The sequence below is a fragment of the Austrofundulus limnaeus genome, unplaced genomic scaffold (genome assembly GCF_001266775.1).
Source record: "Austrofundulus limnaeus strain Quisiro unplaced genomic scaffold, Austrofundulus_limnaeus-1.0 Scaffold369, whole genome shotgun sequence".
NCBI lineage: Eukaryota > Metazoa > Chordata > Actinopteri > Cyprinodontiformes > Rivulidae > Austrofundulus > Austrofundulus limnaeus.
In genome coordinates, this window is record NW_013952771.1 from 324,016 (window position 1) to 343,076 (window position 19,061).

General features: G+C 37.9%; 1 protein-coding gene across 1 annotated transcript in view; it reads left to right on the plus strand.

The window, feature by feature from the left end:
- Positions 1-19,061, plus strand: part of adgrd1 (adhesion G protein-coupled receptor D1) — a 53,646-nt gene that overhangs the window by 15,208 nt on the left and 19,377 nt on the right. Inside the window, exons 13-14 of the mRNA XM_014023435.1 lie at positions 1,559-1,634; positions 4,104-4,245. Coding sequence (XP_013878889.1) covers positions 1,559-1,634; positions 4,104-4,245 — 218 coding nt within the window. The remainder of the gene's footprint in view (positions 1-1,558; positions 1,635-4,103; positions 4,246-19,061) is intronic.

Genomic DNA, 19,061 nt, shown 5'->3' on the forward strand with positions numbered 1-19,061 from the left:
GTTCAGAGCATAAAACAAACTGAACTGGCTCTAAAAAGAACTAGTCTTACTTTTGAAAACTTTTTTTAAAATGTGATCTAAAATTCAAATAATTTAAAAAGATCAGTCCTCTCTTCACAGGTGGGACAAAATGCTTTTAACAAGAAAACATGAGCAGATAACCCCAGCGTTGACTTCATTACATGGATTTCCTGTCCATTAGAGGTTTAATTTTTTTAAGATGTTATTGTTAGGTTTTATGGATCCATTTTATTTTTCCAGGAATAATTGACATAATGTCCCACTTTATCTAGAACACTGAAGTCTAACAATATTTTTTAGTCAATTAGATGTTCCAAAATTTAAAAAAATGGAAGAGTTGTGGTGATGTGGGGAATATTTTCCTTCTCTATATAAAATCTACTCTGAGCTTTAAAAACTGTAAACACTTTTAGAGACCAACTTTTACTGGCTTGTGTTTGTTTTTTTTGTTTTTTTTAGTTTTGATGGAACTATTTGTACTAATTCTTAAGCTTTTCTTCTTGTACACCACTTTGGTGATTCTTTTAGTGATTATAAATCTATAAATTAAAACTACATTCAGTGAGATTTAAGAGATAATTAACAGCAATAAAGGACAGGGATGTGAGCTTTTACTGTATTTGTCTGTACAGTATTTTGTAGAAACCATCCTGATTTCAGTGTTGTCCTCTTTTCTTCCAAGCAGAAAGAAAAAAAAAGGATAGTTCACCTTTTCCACTTTCCTCTATCATTAAAAAGAATGGAGCCACATGTTCGACTGAAGGAGAGGAACAGTAACTGTAGGCATAAAAAAAACTCTGACTTCAGAGGCTCTGGCTGCTCCATGCATTGTTCTGGCATACAAATAATAAAATAACCTGTTTAAATCATTAATTTAGGGATTAGAATCACACTAAATGGTATTAGAGCTTGGACCAAATTATCTCATAGCCCTGAATACTTGGTGCTACAAAGTTCTCAGAGGGTTGCTATTATCTCCAAATTAAGCTCTAAGGATGTAAAACCTCAATCTGCTTGTTTTTTTAATAATTATTATTATTTTAACATTTTCTTGCAAGAACAGAACCACCACACACTCCCCTGTAAGGAGGCCCTCTATTGAAATGATTTTTCTATCAACTCTCACACACATTTCCTTGACCTAAGCTTTTGTTGTCCTTGTCAGCGGGGATCAGCTTGAAGGCCTTTTAACCAAGGAATAAGGCCATTAAGGATTTCCTCTTGGTTCGTTTTTTTTTTACCTTGCAACATTTTGATAGGACCCAGCTGAACGATAGGTCAAATCTGGGGAGGAGGGGGACCAGACCTCCTGGAGTCCCTCAGTGAAGTCATGTAGTTGTTTCATAAGTTTTTTTTTCCAGTATCCATGTGGTTTATGGCTCTCTCCCTTTCACCCTCGTGAGAGTCCTGGTTCTATTAGAGTCCCAGTGTGCTCTGGCGAAGCTCTGCTAATTAACTTCCCTTCTTTGTGAGCATTTTAGCAGCCTTGTTGTACATTCCTCTCACACTCAACCTCCGTGTGTTTTCCTCTCCTCAGCGCAGACCACCATCGTCGGCCTCTACTACCACAACATGCACAAGTACTACAAAGAGATCAGCCCTGTCAAAACCAGGTAAGAAGACAGGGGGTGGGGGAGGGGGCGCATTGTCCTGTGGGAACCGTGTCCAGTGGCGCCCATGCTTCCTGAACCTCAGAGCAGCTGTAGCCAAGAGCTTATCTGTCCTTTTTTGCCTATCTCTCATCTCAGCACTCAACATCCACTGACTGATACACCCTGCTATTAGAGCAACATATCTGTCCCCGTCCTCGCTCCCGCCCTCTCAGCTATTGTCACATCACTGGATCAGCGTGTTCCAGCTCCACTGCAGCAATTATGGTTATCAAACACGGTGAAACCGAGATTGAGCAATCTGTATTTTTCCTCCCACATTTTACTTCAGAAAAATTTGAGACAAAAGGAAAATATGTATACAGCAGCACGTTTGAAGATGTTTTGGACCCACCGCTGAGCTCCTCTGTTTCTGACGAGATTCTTGCTGCTTTCAAATGTCCAATTTTAAATAATCTTGGAAAAACTGGTGCTTTTTATGCTGGTTGTCAGCTTAATCCATTGAACATAGAAACGGTCAAAATACCATCTGAAAGTCTTCTAAATATTTTCTTTTAAAGGAAATGTGTAAATTGCTTTACATATACTCAACTTGGTTTAGTAGAACCAGTTACTTTGGTAAAGTAAATTCAATCCTTCATATTTTAGAGTGCATAAACAACTCCTTTCATGATGAGTTCTGGTAGTATTTAAATTTGTAGATTTTAACGAGGTGTTAAATTTCGAAGTAAAGTAAAAGTTTTATTTCTATGTTTTGAATGAAACAAAATAAGAATAAAAGGTACAATAAAAAAAATCTTGGTAAAATTCCCATTACCAGTGGTGGGATGTAACAAAGTACAAGTACTTTGTTGCTGTACTTAAGTTCATTTTTCATGTATCTGTACTTTACTTAAGTAGATTTCATCATGGGTACTTTTGACTTTTACTCCACTACATTTTGCATTAAGTACATATCTGTATTTTCTTAGCCTGGCCCTTGCCTTCCTACGCAGCTCCGCTCAATTCTAGTTTCCCTTCTCCGCTCCGTCTGGGACTTCTCCCATTGAGATGGATTTCGCTGGCAGGTTTTTAGCCGGGCCAATCAGAGAAGAGAACGTCAATTTTCTGTGCAGTGTCTGCTTGTAGTTTATTTTACCTGGGCCAATCAGAGAACAGAACCTCAATTTTCTGCGCAGTGTCTGCTTGTAGTTTATTTTACCTGGGCCAATCAGAGAACAGAAGGAGGAGCTTTGAACGACGTCGTCTTTCTGTGCAGTGTCTGCTAGTTATTTTAGCATATGGCAGTAGAGGAAGTGAATGAAGCCAGTCTGTGTTGACAAGGTTTCAAATTAAATTAAATTTGTCTGACAAAGCAGCAGCTCTCATTTACAGTCGTCTCGTTCGGCTCGGTATATTTCTCCTCTCAGTAGGGTTGTTTACAGTGCACGCAATTTCCGGTTAGCTTCTTAGCTTAGCCTCCGTCACAGCGACATACGTGGCAGCGAACTGATACAATCATTTTAAACTTCAGCAGAGGCCACGCCTCCTGCAAGAATCACTTGTCTATATATCAAGTCCAGATCCTTGTACGAAGCAAAGTGAAGGACAGGGTCTGGTTTAAACCAGGCTAGTACTTTCTACTCCACTACATTTCTGTAATGAATTGAATTACAAATTACATTCATGTCATGTAGCTTTACTTTTTTTGCTATTGTTGCTTGTTTGTTTTGTTTATTTTAAAGTAATCAGTAGCAAAAGGGGAATTGCTGTAATTGGTCCATTGAACCACTGCAACACAGAAAAGTACTATTAGAACCTCCTTTAATAAAAGCGGCGAGATTCCGCATCACCTGCTGGAGCAGCAGCAGCAGCACGCTCAAACTGGATTCCACCATGGAGGAAGTGCCCCACTCATGGCCTTATTTAAAAGACTTATTCAAGTTAACTGGTTTAAAAAAGAATAAATGATTTGATAAAGGACGGTGTCGAATTTACAGCTTCTGTAGCTGTTGTCACAATCTCTGATGATGCACAGAATCACAAGTCCAAGTGTGTACAGTGTCACAGAAGGCAAACACAAAAACATGCATTATCTGCACCGTTGTTCACTAAAACCATTGATGTATTAAAAATATACATACAGTAGGCACACTTCATGATATTGTAGACCATTAGGGAATACATTAAGCAAGTACTTTTACTTTTAATACTTTAAGTATTTTTAAAAGCATGTACTTACTTTCAGTCACGTAAAAATGTTAATGTGGTACTTTTACTTTTACTAGAGTACGTTTTTGTCTGTTTATCTGTACTTTTATTTAAGTACAGTGTTTGAATACTTTCTCCACCACTGCCAATTATCAATTACTTATGTACTGTAACGATGTAAAGATACTTCATTACTATTCCCCGTTTTCCTTCAAAGAAGTGAGGAATGAAGTCGTTTATCTGTGTTTTATTGACTTTCTTTTTTTCCTTTTTGTCTCACAGGATTAATGAAGCTTCTGTTTACAAGAATCACAACATCCAGGTAGCGAGCTGTCTGATTTCTCTGAAAGTGGAGCCTTTACCAGCTTTGTCAGTCAACCTCTCTGTGGCGCCGCTCATAAAGATCGTCCTCACCCATGTCCTGGTAAATATGAGTCTATGCCACATCCAGATTCTTCCTCTTTGACTCATGTCTTTATCAGCCGTTTGGGCTCTCTGTGAATGGGTCCAACTGGGAACACTACTGAGTGTTTTTACTATTAGTAGTTTGTGAGACACCCACCTTTATCAGAGGGTAGGCATGTGACTAACATGGGTCGGATGCCTCCGTGTGAAATCTATCAGCCCTGTTTATGCTGCTCACTTATGTAAGAAAACAAGCGTTTTTTTAACAGATTAAGGCTCGTGCAGCTGGGCTTTTAGCTGCAGAGAGAGCAAAGTCTGTTCATTTTTTTTCTCATCCCACTTAATTCTTTCTTCAGAGAGCAGGTGGCGTCCAGAAAGCAAACTGATTAAGGAAATTTGAATTTTAGGCTTAGGGCCGGATTGAAAGAAACAATAACTTTCTTTTATGAAAAACATATATTTTTTTCCTTTCTATGCTTCATGGCAGCGACTGTGGCAGTTTACCATGGTGATTGTTAGTTCAACTCATAATGGAAATTACCTTAAAAGTGTGTCGCTGTGGTCTACAACAAAGCACTGTTTGCAGTGTAGAGATTTTTTTTCTCACCAGAGCTTAAAATCAATTTCTTCTTCTTTGCTTTAATATGTTAGACAGTCATACATGAGGCAGTTAATAAAACCAGCTGGCTGACCCTCCCCACCTGCATACGGTCCTGCTTAATTTAAAAGTCCAGCTAGAACGACTTACTTTCCATTGAAGTAAATTACCGATGTATTTTTTTCCCCCTTCTCATAAAAGCCCAAAAGAAAAGCTCACGCAGTGTCATGAAATCACAATTGTGTTGCTTTGTTTGCCTTTATTTTCCTTGGTGAACTAAAAGTTTCTGCTGTAATTATCTGGCCTGGTTCCTGTTGCAGTGATTTCTCTGTTTGCTTTAGCAGACACCATGGGAGAGACTTTATAATCTTCTTTGTTGCAGGAGTGTGAGTGATGCTCACCAGTCACAAGGGCCTTTCGAGTCAAGGTTCCTATTTTAGTTGGACTACTGTTAATATAAAGATAAATCTTTGTTTTTTTTTTTCTTCATTTCATTTTTTTCTACTTTATGTTGTTGGACCTAATCAGAGCACATGTTGATTGGAATGCACATTGCCAGCCCGTTTCAACTTAACTTAGCTCAGACGATGATTTATGGCGAGGAGTTCTGCTGTAATATGAAACACAACACTGTTTGACCAGGATCATGTCCAGAAACAGCCTGTGTTGCTATAACTGGTTTGCTGCTCATGTTTGTGGTCAGATTTAGTTAAAACGTAACTATTTTTGGAATTTTTGTTATGTTTTTGGAAGCTTGTTTAAAGTTTGAATGAAATGAGGGGGAGTCTTAGTAGTATCAGTACAGTACAGTATCTGATTCATTTACAAAACATTCAAGTAAAGTTTGAAGGTGTTCTGGAAGACAATTAGAATCGCCTGATTAGTTTAAATCTTATTCAGAGATACAGGTACACAGAAAACAACTCTGTCTTACAGCTAAGAGCACAGGGAGGTCCATAACCTTGTCTGCTCAGAACTTGTGAAAATATAAATTTAATGTTTATAAAAATCGCCTAACAAGTCCATTTGAATAATTGTATAACACAGATCTTGTTTTTCCTTTTCCTAAAATTTAATGCTTCACAGGGAGAGGTGGGGAGTGGCAAGGGATTGGGGGATGGGGCCCAGCTTGACTTAGAACTTAGAAAGGAGGGCTTTAGGAAAATAGGTGGGGAATCACTGCCTTACAGCATGAAGGTCTAGGGTTTAAACTTCGGGTGTCCCTCATGCATGCTTGGGTTTTCTTTGGGTGTATCCAGAAACATCCATGTTTGGTTAATTGATTCAATTAAGCTGACCCTAGGAGTGAGTGTGCATGCTTATTTGTTTTGTAAGTCTCTATAGAGGAAACAGCTCTGCAAAACAGAAAATCAGAACATTTCGTCTCTAAGCCTCCTCTGGCTGTTCATAAATCACAGATGGTGTTGTCTAAGGCCCGCACAGACATGAGCTGTCAGAAATGATGTGAGCATCAAGGAGCCAAAAGAGGCRTGAAGCAGAACTCACATGTATTGACGTTGAGCATAACGCTTTAAATGTGTGACAGGTGTCTCCCTCATATCATTTTCAAAACATGATAGCAGTTCTCTTTATAGTTACCTACTCATTTTAACTAAACACAAAATGTTTCTGCCTCAACATTAATTTTTCCTCAGAAATAAATCTGTTGTTTAATTCCATACAAACTGTATGTCATGTTTACCATTTCAGCTAAGTTACTACCTCGCTTTGTGGGACAAAAAGGTGTAAGGGGTGGGGTTGACTTAGACTCTCTTCGCTGTGAGGGCTACATCAGTTCGTTGGTAGTAGGTCAGGTTATCATTGTTAAACCCTTTCAGTTCCAATAAGGGATCTAGATTTTGCAAATTTGCAAAAGTTAGACAAAAGCTCACAATTGGACAATTATGACCTTCAACACCTGCAACAGTTAGTCCACTGTAAACCCAAATTTTCTTTTACATAATAAGTCAAGCTATTATTACCTCTACCAAGTGGGGGAGGTAATGTTTTCGGTTGCGTATGTCTGTCTGTCATTCTGTCGTTCTGTCTGTGGACAAAATTACTCAAAAACTTGTGAACGGATTGTCATGACATTTTTACCACATGTGGGTACTGGCCCAAGGAACACACCATTCAATTTTGGTGATGTTCTGGATCACGATGCGGATACAGGAATTTTTTTCTTTTAATTCAAGTGAATCAGCCGGGCTATGCAAAGTGTCATTATGTCAGATGCATGCCTGTAGAAAAAAGGAAGTAGAAGTCACAAAGTTGCTGGTGGGACTACACCTCCCAGGATGCCTACTATTGACAACATTGTGATTATTCTGTTATCAACTAGTATTGGTGATGTAACATGCTGTCTGGAAACATAGAAAAAGAAATGTGATTCTCTTCACGTTACGGGAATAACTGAGAAGACGCTGACAGCGGGGGGAGGGTCCAGCTGTAGCCGAGCCAAAGCTGGTACCGAACAGCTGGAACAGCTGATCAACCAGGTACCCGCTCCACATAAGAACTTTATTGTGTGATTTGTCAGAAGTTCATGGGAGTGTTTGTTTGTGCTGAAAGCTCTCAGACGCTGACCCGATTGTACCAGGACGCAGCAGTTTATAAAGACAGTCAAACCATTACAAACTCATAAAAGGGGATAAAACAGATGTTTTACACAGTCAAATCTGACAGATGAAAACTTAGGAGCTTAATCCGGGACCAGTTTGTGGATGAATAACGTTGGGTGACGAGTCTCAGACTTGTTTTTTGCATTGAACACCACCGGAATGAAATCCCGTGCATACTGCCTGCTTAAATGTTCACTACGTCAGAACTTATTCGGCAAATGTGTTTCCATCTCTGCTTTGGTGGAGGTTTGCACTTAGAGTGCTTCTAGTTACTAATCTTTTCATGTTTTTGCAAAAGGCAGGACCATTACTTAACAAAATGTGTTTTGTAAACTACTCAAAACAAGTTTTTGCTCTTCTAATGGCTCTGAGCAGAGATAACTCATATTTACATGTTTTTACTGGTTTTGGGAGGGGCTTGTCAGTCACCTGACCATTGTTTGCCAACACAAAGAGGAATAAGAAAATTAGCAGAGCTCAATACATGTTTCTTATGACTGTGTTGGCTGCATGGTTGCTGACTGCATTGTTTCTGTTGCATTACAATGATTCCTGGCCATGATTTTTACTTGGTAGTTTAGCTGTGTTAGTTTGTTCAGTTTGTTCCTTTTTTTTTAACTGCCTCATTTGATTGGTGCAGAGCCTGTGAGGGATCATGGGTAATTTTTCTTTTCTTTTCCATTCCCTCACAAAAATTGTGTATTGTCTTGACCAGAGGTGCCCAAAGTGGGGCCCGCGGGCCAAAATTGGCCCGCCTAGCCATTTGATTTGGCCCACCAGCAGTTGTTCTGGTTATTAGATTGTAATTATGCTAAGATTAAATATAAAATACAAGTTACTACAAGAGATATTTAGATTAGATTTAAGCCCATATATAGATTTGCACACCTTATAAGACCACATATATTCAAATTTTAAATTATGAAAAGTCCCATGAGTCTTTGCTGCCTGAGCATAAGTTGAATTTTCTCCATGTCCATGGGCTGAAAAAAAATAAACTAAAGAATGTGGACAACCACACTGGCTGCTAGCTTAATCATAAAAAATAAAACAACTTTATTTAAGTATTAAGCATTTCTTATGTTATTGCATTTGGCCCGCGGCCCTCAGATTGATTTTAATTTTGGCCCTCTCAGGGAAAATGTTTGGGCACCCCTGGTCTTGACATTTTATAAAAGCAGCACACATGACAGCATAAATTGACTTATTCTTGTTCTGTCATTATTCAAGATGATTTGTTGTAATTCAGTGGTTTCATTCACTAATAGCAAGCCTGAAAACCTTATTACTAATTTGGGTTTACAGTGTAACAGTATGATTAAATAAAGTGTAAATAAAGAAAAAAAACAACACAAAATCATTATATACAAGCCTGTGTATATTTAGAGTTTTAGATAAGGCCAGTTTGGCACCCTATGCAAGATGTCTGGTGGTGCCTCTTGTGCAATTTTCTAATACACACGGCGTCTTCTTCTAAATTTACTTTAGAACCATCTGAAATCCCTTTTCAGACAAGTGTTCAGGGAGTTCATTAAAACCCTCTGGAGGTCTGAAAAAAAATTTCTCACCCTTGTTGATCTTTTCACGCTGCCTTGGTTACAACAACCACCTACAGCAGTCAAATCATGGAATGGACCCAAATCTCAATTTTCTTTAACTGACACTTTGTTTGACAAAAGCATGCCCGACCTGAGACTGATGGAATCACCAACCTGTAAATAACATTGTGTCATGGCAGGTAGTCCATTAAGCTGAGGTCAAAGCTACGTGCTTGATGTCAGGATGACCTTGTACTCCTGATTGATGCTCTTTAAGCTCAAAGCAACAACTTGCATGCCCACATGTTTTCTCATGCCTCACAACTGTAGCGTTGATTGGAGTCTGGCTCCGTTGGTGATTTATTACAGCTGTCTGATTCTAGTTTAGTTTGAGAGGCCTTCTGCAGAGAAGAGTAAAGAAAACAAAAAGATTGAGGGGCATTTAGATCTCTAGTTAAATATTAACACGCGTACAACAACCGAAACTGCTGTTGGGTGGTCTTTTTTTCAACCTTACTCAGATGCTACAAGCTGAATGAATGAAAACAATGATGTTGGTTTATTAAACTGGGAGGATTAAAAAAACCTCATTTTAACACACCTTTTGTCTTTACAGTTTTATTTTTGTTGACTAGTAAAGAGATATGGTGGATGAAACACTACAGAAGTGGTATGCTAACAAAATATATTTAATATTTCCATCTTTGTTTACTATTAGAAAGCAGCCAAACCCTTTTTTTATTTCTTTAGGCTATATACATATAATATCAAATATCTTAATAAATTAGACTATGCCCAAATGTAATGCATACTTTACTATATTTATTTAGTTAAAATGTTCCAAACATGACTACATAAAGAACTGTAATTGTGTCAAACTTGCCATTTAATAACAAAGAATAAAACATTTTTGAAAAGAAAATGCTCTCAAGGCTGCAGACAATCTTGAAAATGTAAAAATAAGGGAGTGCAGGAGGCATGAAGACACTAAAAGGAGCAAACATGTGGGAGCTGCTGTATAAGATCTGCAAGTGAACAAAGGAAGCAGGTGTGCTTATTAGCAAATGACGAACAGGTGTGTAATGTGGACCTAAAAACAGCACTGACTGAGGGGAAAGCAGGTGAGTGATAGGCAGTGGTGGGCACAGTTCCCCTAAAGCACTGAAGCACTAATAGGGGAACTAGTTTCCTGATTAGTGCTTTAGGGCTTTTGCTAATTTTAAAATTTATTAGTGGATTAGCACTTGTTGAATTTATAGGCTAAATTTGGAAATCACTAACTAAGGTCTATAAAGTTTATTGATCAATGTTAATGTTAACAAATGAAGGTGAAAGCTGTGTAGGGGTCACCTCGAGTGAAGAAACAAGATTTACTGCCTCGAAGCAGGCCTCGGACAGACCTGACGAGAGGACAGGACCTCTGTCACAAACTGAACTCTATTTAGGCCATGACGGTCATTCTAACCGTGGAAGAGAACCCCTCAGTTCTCTTAATCAGATAATGGACAGAACAATCTCTTCTGTTCGTGATTCATTTGTTGTTTAACTAAGAATGTTTATGCATTTGTTAAAYCATGATAATGACTGTCACAGGAAAATTGGAACCACTTCTTTTCTTTTATCGTGCCTTAAAGATTTATAATGGTAAAAAAAATCACAGAGAATCTGATTACAATGTTTTCATTGTGTTTTTATGTAAATCACTGTTTTTATTTTACTGTGAACACAGTAATATAATTGTGGATTTTTCCTGAGAAAATCTTTCATTTATCTGGACTAACAGAAGGTTCAGAACTGATTATAAAACAGAAATGTTAATTAATCATCATTAACGTTTTGCTGTGATTTCTCTTAGAGTCTATCAGAAGAAAGCTGAAAAGAGGTTATCATATGTTGTTGAACAACCACAGAACTTTAACCTTGGGCTGGTGCCGGCTGGCAAATCTTTATCTTTCTTTCTCTGACTCATCTCTAAGCCTGAGGGTGGAACCAATGTTTGTCCATTTCTTTTACTAACCTGGATGGCTTTGAACGTCACACTCTTCTTCCTGATTCCAACCTAGGAAGACAGCTGGGATTCTCTCCGGGGAAACCTCAGTTTGGCTTTAAGTCTGATCCCATGAGCTAATTAGGGAAAACTTCACAGCCAGGGACCCGGCACTCCTGCTGGTGGTTCCAAATCGAGGCTTCAAGCCTCTAAGTCAGTTTTTAACTCCCGAGGGGAGATTTTATTTTGGAAGGAGGAACCGGATACGGCTTGAATTTTTCTGGCTTGGACTGAAACAGACGAAAGTTACCTGTAAAAATACCTGCTTGCCAATGACCGGTAAGCGGGCCGACATCAGTTCCCTGACTGATCGGAGGCGAGCCAGCTCCTACCCCGAGGGTACCTTAAGAAGTCATCATCAGGTAAAAGCTGATGTGTTCGAAGTGACGTGTCATGTGGAACCTGAGCCGAGAAAAGACGTGCAGTTCCGGTTGACCCACACTTTGATAAAAGTAAAAGTCGTAGTAACATACTAACCTTCCTTTCCTCCTTTCCTTGTTCTTAATTTGCCAACACTTAAGCTRAAAGTGCCAGTAAAATTGTTTGGTTGTTAACATCAGAACTGACGTTTTACTGTTCTATATAAGTAATCTGAGTTGATGTGAATTGAAATTCGGAYRCGGGTTTTATCTCATTTAACTCTGACACTTGTTATAGGAATAACCACAATCAAGTGTAACTTATGATCTGTTCATTTTGTGTAAATAAATGATTGCATAGTCTTTTATGAATCAACTTGAACTCGTCTGAACGTTGACTTATTGTGTCACTTTTCGCTTCGCACAGTCAAGATATTAACAAGTAATGAGAAATACCTTGGTAAAAGTTTCCTCATTACCTTGTGTATGAGAGATGTGGGAAAAGCTTAATTCACCTTAAGCTCACTCTTACAGCTGTCACACATTTTGTTCATGTGTGTGTCACTTATCCACCAGGTGACAATATATTGACAATATATGAACCAAATACAGCTGTGGAACGTCAATGATAAGTCTAAAGAGAGCAACATGGCAATATGTTGTCTGTTGAAGAATGTTCATGGGTTGACTGGGTTATTTTAGTGCTTTAGAATTAGCTTTTGCTAAATTTTCAGTGTGTTAGTGCTTTAGAATTAGGGGACCTAAATATGTGAGTTAGTGCGCTAGTGGAACTAATTTTTATGTTAGTGCTACCCACCACTGGTGATAGGCAGTAGTAAAAGTGAGGCCTGCTGCAGGTCAGCTCCATCGTCATCCAGCAGTTGTTTCACTTCTTCTCTGAGATCCAAATCGCTCAATGTCGACATAACTGAATGGTTGTCGATTTCTCAATAGTCACAACTATCGCAGCACTGTCGCACGGTTTTCTTGCAACTGTTGAACGGCAGTCGTGTGTGTCAAAAACTTGTTAGAAGAATATCAAAACAAGTGTTGCACAATCTTGGTGTAACACTAATGTKCACTCCCACTTAATTTTGTCCCATGTTTTGCCAGGCACTTTGTGCAACACTGGTGCAAAACACACAAACTTGTCTAATAAGTGTGGCTCCAAGTGAGGATTTTGTTGCTTTTTTTGTTTGTTTAGTCTTGAATTAGTCGCCAACTGTTGCAGCTACAGGAAAACATGTCTTTATCTTTTTTTTTTCTGGAGTAAAACAAAACTGACTTGGCAGGAAGTAAAGGCATAAATGTCGTAGATATGAAAGGAAAAAAACAGCTTTTGTTTACAGTTTGTCTAGACTCTCATTCTTATACACGTTGACAATAATAGATTCATTGTTTCGGGCCTAAAATAAACTCTTTAAGTTTACTTAGCATTTCTGCTCCCCACACCTTATCACACTAGTCCGTGTCCATATCGGACCTTTCCATCACAATAGAGGCTGTACTTTATTGCCACTCTTTTTATAGCTTCAAGCAAACGCCTAGCTTAAACCTTGTGGTCAAATACTCTCCTCCTCGTCTACCTCCCTTTCCCACCACACCCATCAATACACACACACACACACACACACACACACACACACACACACACACACACATAAACACAAGCTGTACGAGCCAACACGCTGATCAATCGCAGATGGAGGTCTGGTCATTGCTGTGCCTCACTTGCCAAAAGATTTAAAGACTCTCATTACGGCTCTTCCCTCAGTGGTCTCCTCGCTAACAAGGATCTAATGTCACAAAAGCCACCTTTTGCTGTGTTAAAAACCAAAAAAAATAAATTAATAAAAAACGCGCACACACACAGAAAGCAATCTGCATCCATAGAAATTAGTTTTCTGTGAGCAGAGAGTGATTTAATGTTTGTGTGGTTGTGTACAGAAAGAATTAAAAAACCATCTACACATTAGTCTTGGTCAAGCGTTTCCCAAACCATGCACATAAATTTACATTTAGGGTACAATGAAGTTGCTTGTGTGAAATACAAATCACATCAAGACAAAGCTGCTTTTATAGGGCACTTTTTGGGTTCATTATGAAAACACAAACAAGTTTTTCTTCCCCTAATATCACCGCCAACACTTGTTCAAAAACTACATTCAGAGTTTTTACCGCTCAATGTAAAGACCTTATTTATCCTTGTGTAAACGTATGTTTTTCCAACTGTTTCACTTWATTTAAAGGCCAAGGCCATGAATGCAGCCATCTACTTCCAAATGTGAGCAAGTTAATCCTTTAAAACAGGCCCCAAAAACATGCACACATCACAATGAGGCTGTGACWAAAACCACTGGAGATTAAGTGTGGGAATTAGTTGATCAAAACCTTATTCCTGTTTTCCACTAGGTGTTATACCTGAAAGCAAACAGCTCCTAGCTGCGTTTTTTTTAATCTGTTAAAAGCACTTCTGGAGTTGTTTGCTTAAACGTCCCCAGTTTTCCTCACACCCTCCACCACTCGTCATGTCCTGCTGTTTTTGGTGTCTACCKTTGAGCGCGAGCTGAAGCCACAGCTGTGTGTCTTTTCACGTGTCCCCTGATGGCATGATCTCATTCAGCGCTCGCCGGGTTTCACTGCTTGGACTCATGAYTGATACTTTGCACACCACACAAGGACCCACATCTGATTGAAAACTTACAACAGCAGAAAGTTCAAAYGTGAGTTTGTAGTTTGAATGGTCTATAAGGAATAATTTAAGTATTTTGAAGGGAGGTTCTGTGTTAAGGTTATAAACATTTAATATCTTACCTGTTGAAGATAGCTCCATGAACAATTGGCAACTTACCATTTGAAAGTTTGAGCAAATGAAACCTTAAACATGGCATCACTTTCATTATTCACAGTTATTGTAGCAGAAAAATTATAAAATTCTGACTGAAAGGCTGCAAATAACTTACAAATAATAACCAGTGATGTAGTCTAGTTTTTAGMGTGGGTATACTTTGACCTTCACTTCCTACTCTCAAGTYGCACCATGATCAYACATTTGCATTCACACAGTGCAAATTTTTTGAGTGTAATGGAATCTTTTTTGTTAATAAGGCCAGTAAAAAACATTTTAAATAAAACAGTTACAAACACAAAACTTAGAGCAACTAATAAGTTTAGATTGAGATAAACAAAATAGATACAAACTGAAACAAATCTGACAAATATCAACTATTTTAACCTTTTTTTAGGGGTGCAACGATACAAAAAATTCACGGTTYAGTTCGATACTTTAGTGTCACAGTTTGATATTTTTTYGATACAAAAAAGARAAATGTCCATGCCCCTCTTCACTTGTAATTTATTGAAATTAATTATGAACATTTGTTTAACCTCAAAAGTRCTAYTTTTAAATAAAAATTTTGCYGAAACAGCAAGTTTCTCAGTGGATCTGTGCTCAACAACGCTCCTAGGTGGAGTAGTCGAACACAGATCCACTGATCCTTCAACACAAAGCATCTTCAGAAGACGTAAATGATACAATAAATTTTAAAAGTCTGTACTGTTCGCTACATGTGTGCATTGAATCTAAAGCACTGTATTGAATGGTTCAGTACAGATACATGTATTGGTACATCATTTTTTTAAACAGCTAATCAATAGGGCAACACATAAAGGGATGTGTATGATTAGAAAAGGTATTCTGTCATTGTTGTTTCATGTTTGTGAGTTTTTTCAACTTACCACCACATACAGTGTTTTCTGCCAGCATGGTCTCTGTTTCCAGCCTGTCTGCAGTTGCTTCAGTCGGTTCACTTTGAGCCATTTTCAAACACCTCATTTTGATTATTTGGCTTTGTCATAAAACTCGAAATATTGGTCAGTTTGCGTTTCATTTTTTCACTACTTGCCAAATGTCTGCAATGCTCACATAGCGAAGTATGAACAYTGTGTGAGGGTGTGTAGCATATTTAAGCCAGTTTTATACTTGACAAAGTTGATGCATTGAAGTGAGTACAAGAGTCTGCACGCCCATAATTGTGTAGACCCCATCCACGAGTGTTAYACCTTACTTCTATTTCCACGGGTTATGTAGAACAGGGGTTCTCAAACTTTTTGGGTCTGGGGACCCCTTACAAKGATGAAAAATATCCAGGAACCTCCTCATAAACACTACACTGACATTTCCACTCCTAAATGCCATGAAAATGTGTTTTTTATTTAGTTTATTATGTTTGTTTTATTAGTTCATTGTTACTCATGCATTTTTAAAAATAAAAACAAAATTAACAATTTACTGAAATTTTTTGAGGACTCCCAAGATWCCTCTTGCGAACTTGTCGGGGTCCTGGGACCCCAGTTTGAGAACCTCTGATGTAGAAAACTGTCACGCCACCTGTCTTTTTTAAGAATATGTAAGCTGCAGCTTGATACGTATTGCTGTTTATTTTAAGAGGTTATGCACAGATCTAAGAGATTATATACCCACATATCTGAAAATAATGAAGTAAATTACCAAGAAATGCAACTGACAGTATAGGTTCCTAAAATAACGTTTGCCCCAATCTATGCAATAATTCCCCCCAGATCCCTACTTTAAAATGTCTAATCTAGGGATGTCCTACACTTGAGCTCAGATTGGCGTGCTGATCAAGTTTTTTATTATTATTATTGATTGGTGTCAAAGTAATTGACCACACTTACACTGTTAACCTACTATATGTAGTCAGCACTGTAAAAAATGAAATGTTGGATTTACTTAACCATGTTATGTTACCTAGTTCCACTTAAGTGAGTTAAGTAAATTCAAAGCAATATACCAGTTTTTTAGCCAAAGAACATGAGCATGTTGCTTTGAATTTACTCAACTCAGTTAAGTAGAACCAGGTAACAAAACATGGTTAAGTAAATCCAACATTTCATTTTTAGAGTATATGTACGATACCAACATGTCTGCACTTTGGAAGTATCTGAAAGTACAAAATGAAAGCAGCTCATTGGCCATTTGCACCATTTGTAATTTCTGGCTTTCTTTAAAGAAAACTCTAAAGAAGAGAAACAAGTTTCCACAAAATTGATAAGTCAAAAAGCTGTATTACAGAGACGGAGACTCATCGCTGAGGTGGAGAAAAAAATGATTTCCTTTGCCTTGTCATCCAGTCGTGCTGTATAAAAGGTTTATCATCATCTGATGTGTTATTTTTCCTTGCTGAATTGATAATATGTTGGTGCAGATTCTCATGTCATCCAGAGCATAATAAATGGTAAAAAAAACATCTATAGTTGAAGATGTTTTGCTTCTCATCAGAGTGTGGAGCTTGAAGCTACATGAGATGCTCCGTTRTGCAAACTAAAATCACATGTAGATTAATCTCCCTCTCCTCCATCTGGAGAGTCCAGGCAAGCAAAGACCCTAACGACTCTCCAGGGGTAGGGGAGTCAGAATAATCTGCATGTGATTATAGTTTGCATAACAAAGCGTCTCATGCAGATTAAAGATTGGAACTCCACACTCACCAGTTTAAAATAAGAAAGCTCCCCAGATGGGAAACAAAGGGTGTTCAACTACAGAATAGAAATCCAGCTGTTTTGCACATGATGACATTGATTTTRTTGTACCTTTAATATGTAATCTGTAAGTTTGTGCTGTAAAAAATGCTAAATATTGCAAGTATCTGACTAACACTAGGGTTAATATTGGGGATTGTGATTAATGCAATGAAATATTCGCTCATTTTTCTAAATTTATTTAGTTTTTTTGTTTGTTTTTTTCCCTATACACTGATACACAAAGTAGTAGGTAGTAGCTGAGAGTCATGCCCAACAAATACACTGAGGTCGAACAGATTGCGTCATGCAAGGTGGTGAACAATATCCGATCCTTCAAGAAAAGCTATGTTTATTGAAGAAGTACTGGATGGAACTGAAGAGTTTCTGCAGCACAGAGAAAAACAAATGAAAAAGATCAACATGCTTTGCTTTTTTAAACTAAGTGCAAATGTGAAATTATTTGTTTTTAGATCTAAAACTGTTTACATTTGCTAGTGGTGAATAATGACTTGTTTCGTATCAAAGTTTAGTGTTTGTGCGCGCGTGTTATATTACATCACACGTCTGTCTGTTTTGAATTGTCGTATGAAACAAAGACGACGGCTGGTTTCTASATTTCTTCATCCTTTCATTAATTGCGCCTGAGAACCAGATGTTGGTTTAAACTGGTCAGATGTACACAAGAGCTCAGTAACACAACTCCCTGAACTAAACAGAATAACAGGATAAGTGCTAGAACCATTTAGGACTTTACAGAAACGAGGCTGCGTAGTTTGTTCCCCACATTGCTTCAATCTGAACTCCTTGAAGTCTCAAGACAGAAGGCCTTTCAAAAGCTCTATTACAAAACACAAAAGACAYATTGTAGAGTTTTGAGTCCTGATTTATTTAGCAATTGTTGGATGTATGGAAAAGTGTAAAAGTTGAGTGAAAAGAAGGAAGTCGGGGAAAATGCCACAAACCGCAAGACGAGATCAGGATCACTGATGTAGACGAGCAGCTTCTTTGTAACTTCACTCAGCTCTACAGCTGCAGCCTCAATGAAGATACCATACGCATACATTTTTATGCTAAGCCATGTCCAGCTGTGTAATTATAAAGGAGAGGCAAACTAAGTCAAGACAAAGTTCTGTGATGTTGTGGAAAAACAGAACAGATTGTACAGCAGTGTGCAAAATTACAATCCCAGCTCTGAAAATGTTGAGATTTATAAAATAGAAATAAAATAAAATGCAATGATGTTCAAATCTCACAAACCCACTCAAACATCCAATGTTTGCTGTTTAAATTATTTGTGGTTAAAAACATTAAGTTTATTAACTTTATGGCAGTATAAACTTACTTCACTCAGAAGTACAGATGAGCTGAGGTTCACCAGTCAACAATCTCAGAATAATGTTTTAAAACAAAGAATTGGGAAGACTTTGGATATTTTATCACTCACAGTTTATAGTATCATCAAAAGTTTTTAATAATCTAGAACAATGTGCAAAGTGAAAAACTTCTGTGGTCAGAGGAATCAAAATTAGAATTTTTTTTAGAAACCACAGATGCCGCGTCCTTTGTAATAATGAGAGAGACCATCTGGATGTTTATCAGCAAAGATTTGAAAAGCTAGCTTCTCTAATGGTATATGGGTGCATTACTGCCCACGGCAAGAGCTGTTTACTCATCTGGAAATTCACCTTCAGTACAGAAAAAYATATTTTCTGTTTAAAAACAACATTTTGAAAATCTGGCAAAGCAAACCAGCAGCAAAAAAAAGGAGATTTCCTCCTAAACCTCCAGCAGCTGGTCCCTTCATTTTCTGGACTTCTACAGATTATTCTCAAAGGAAGAGGAGATGCTTCACAGAGACAACATGAATCTGTTCCAGCTTTTATTCAAGAAGACATTCAAAATTACCCCCTATGGGGATTTTTTAATTTTTATTTTTGTAGTATTATTTTTTTAGTTTCAGCTTGATGAATTTATTACTGTGAATAAAATATAGGTTGACTTGCAAATCGCTCCTTTCTGTTTTATTTTCATAAAACACGTCTCAGCTTTAAAAAAAAATTGGGGGTGTAATTTATTATCGTCGGTCCCTGAGGTGGGGCTAAAAAAACACCAAACTTGGTATGAGTCA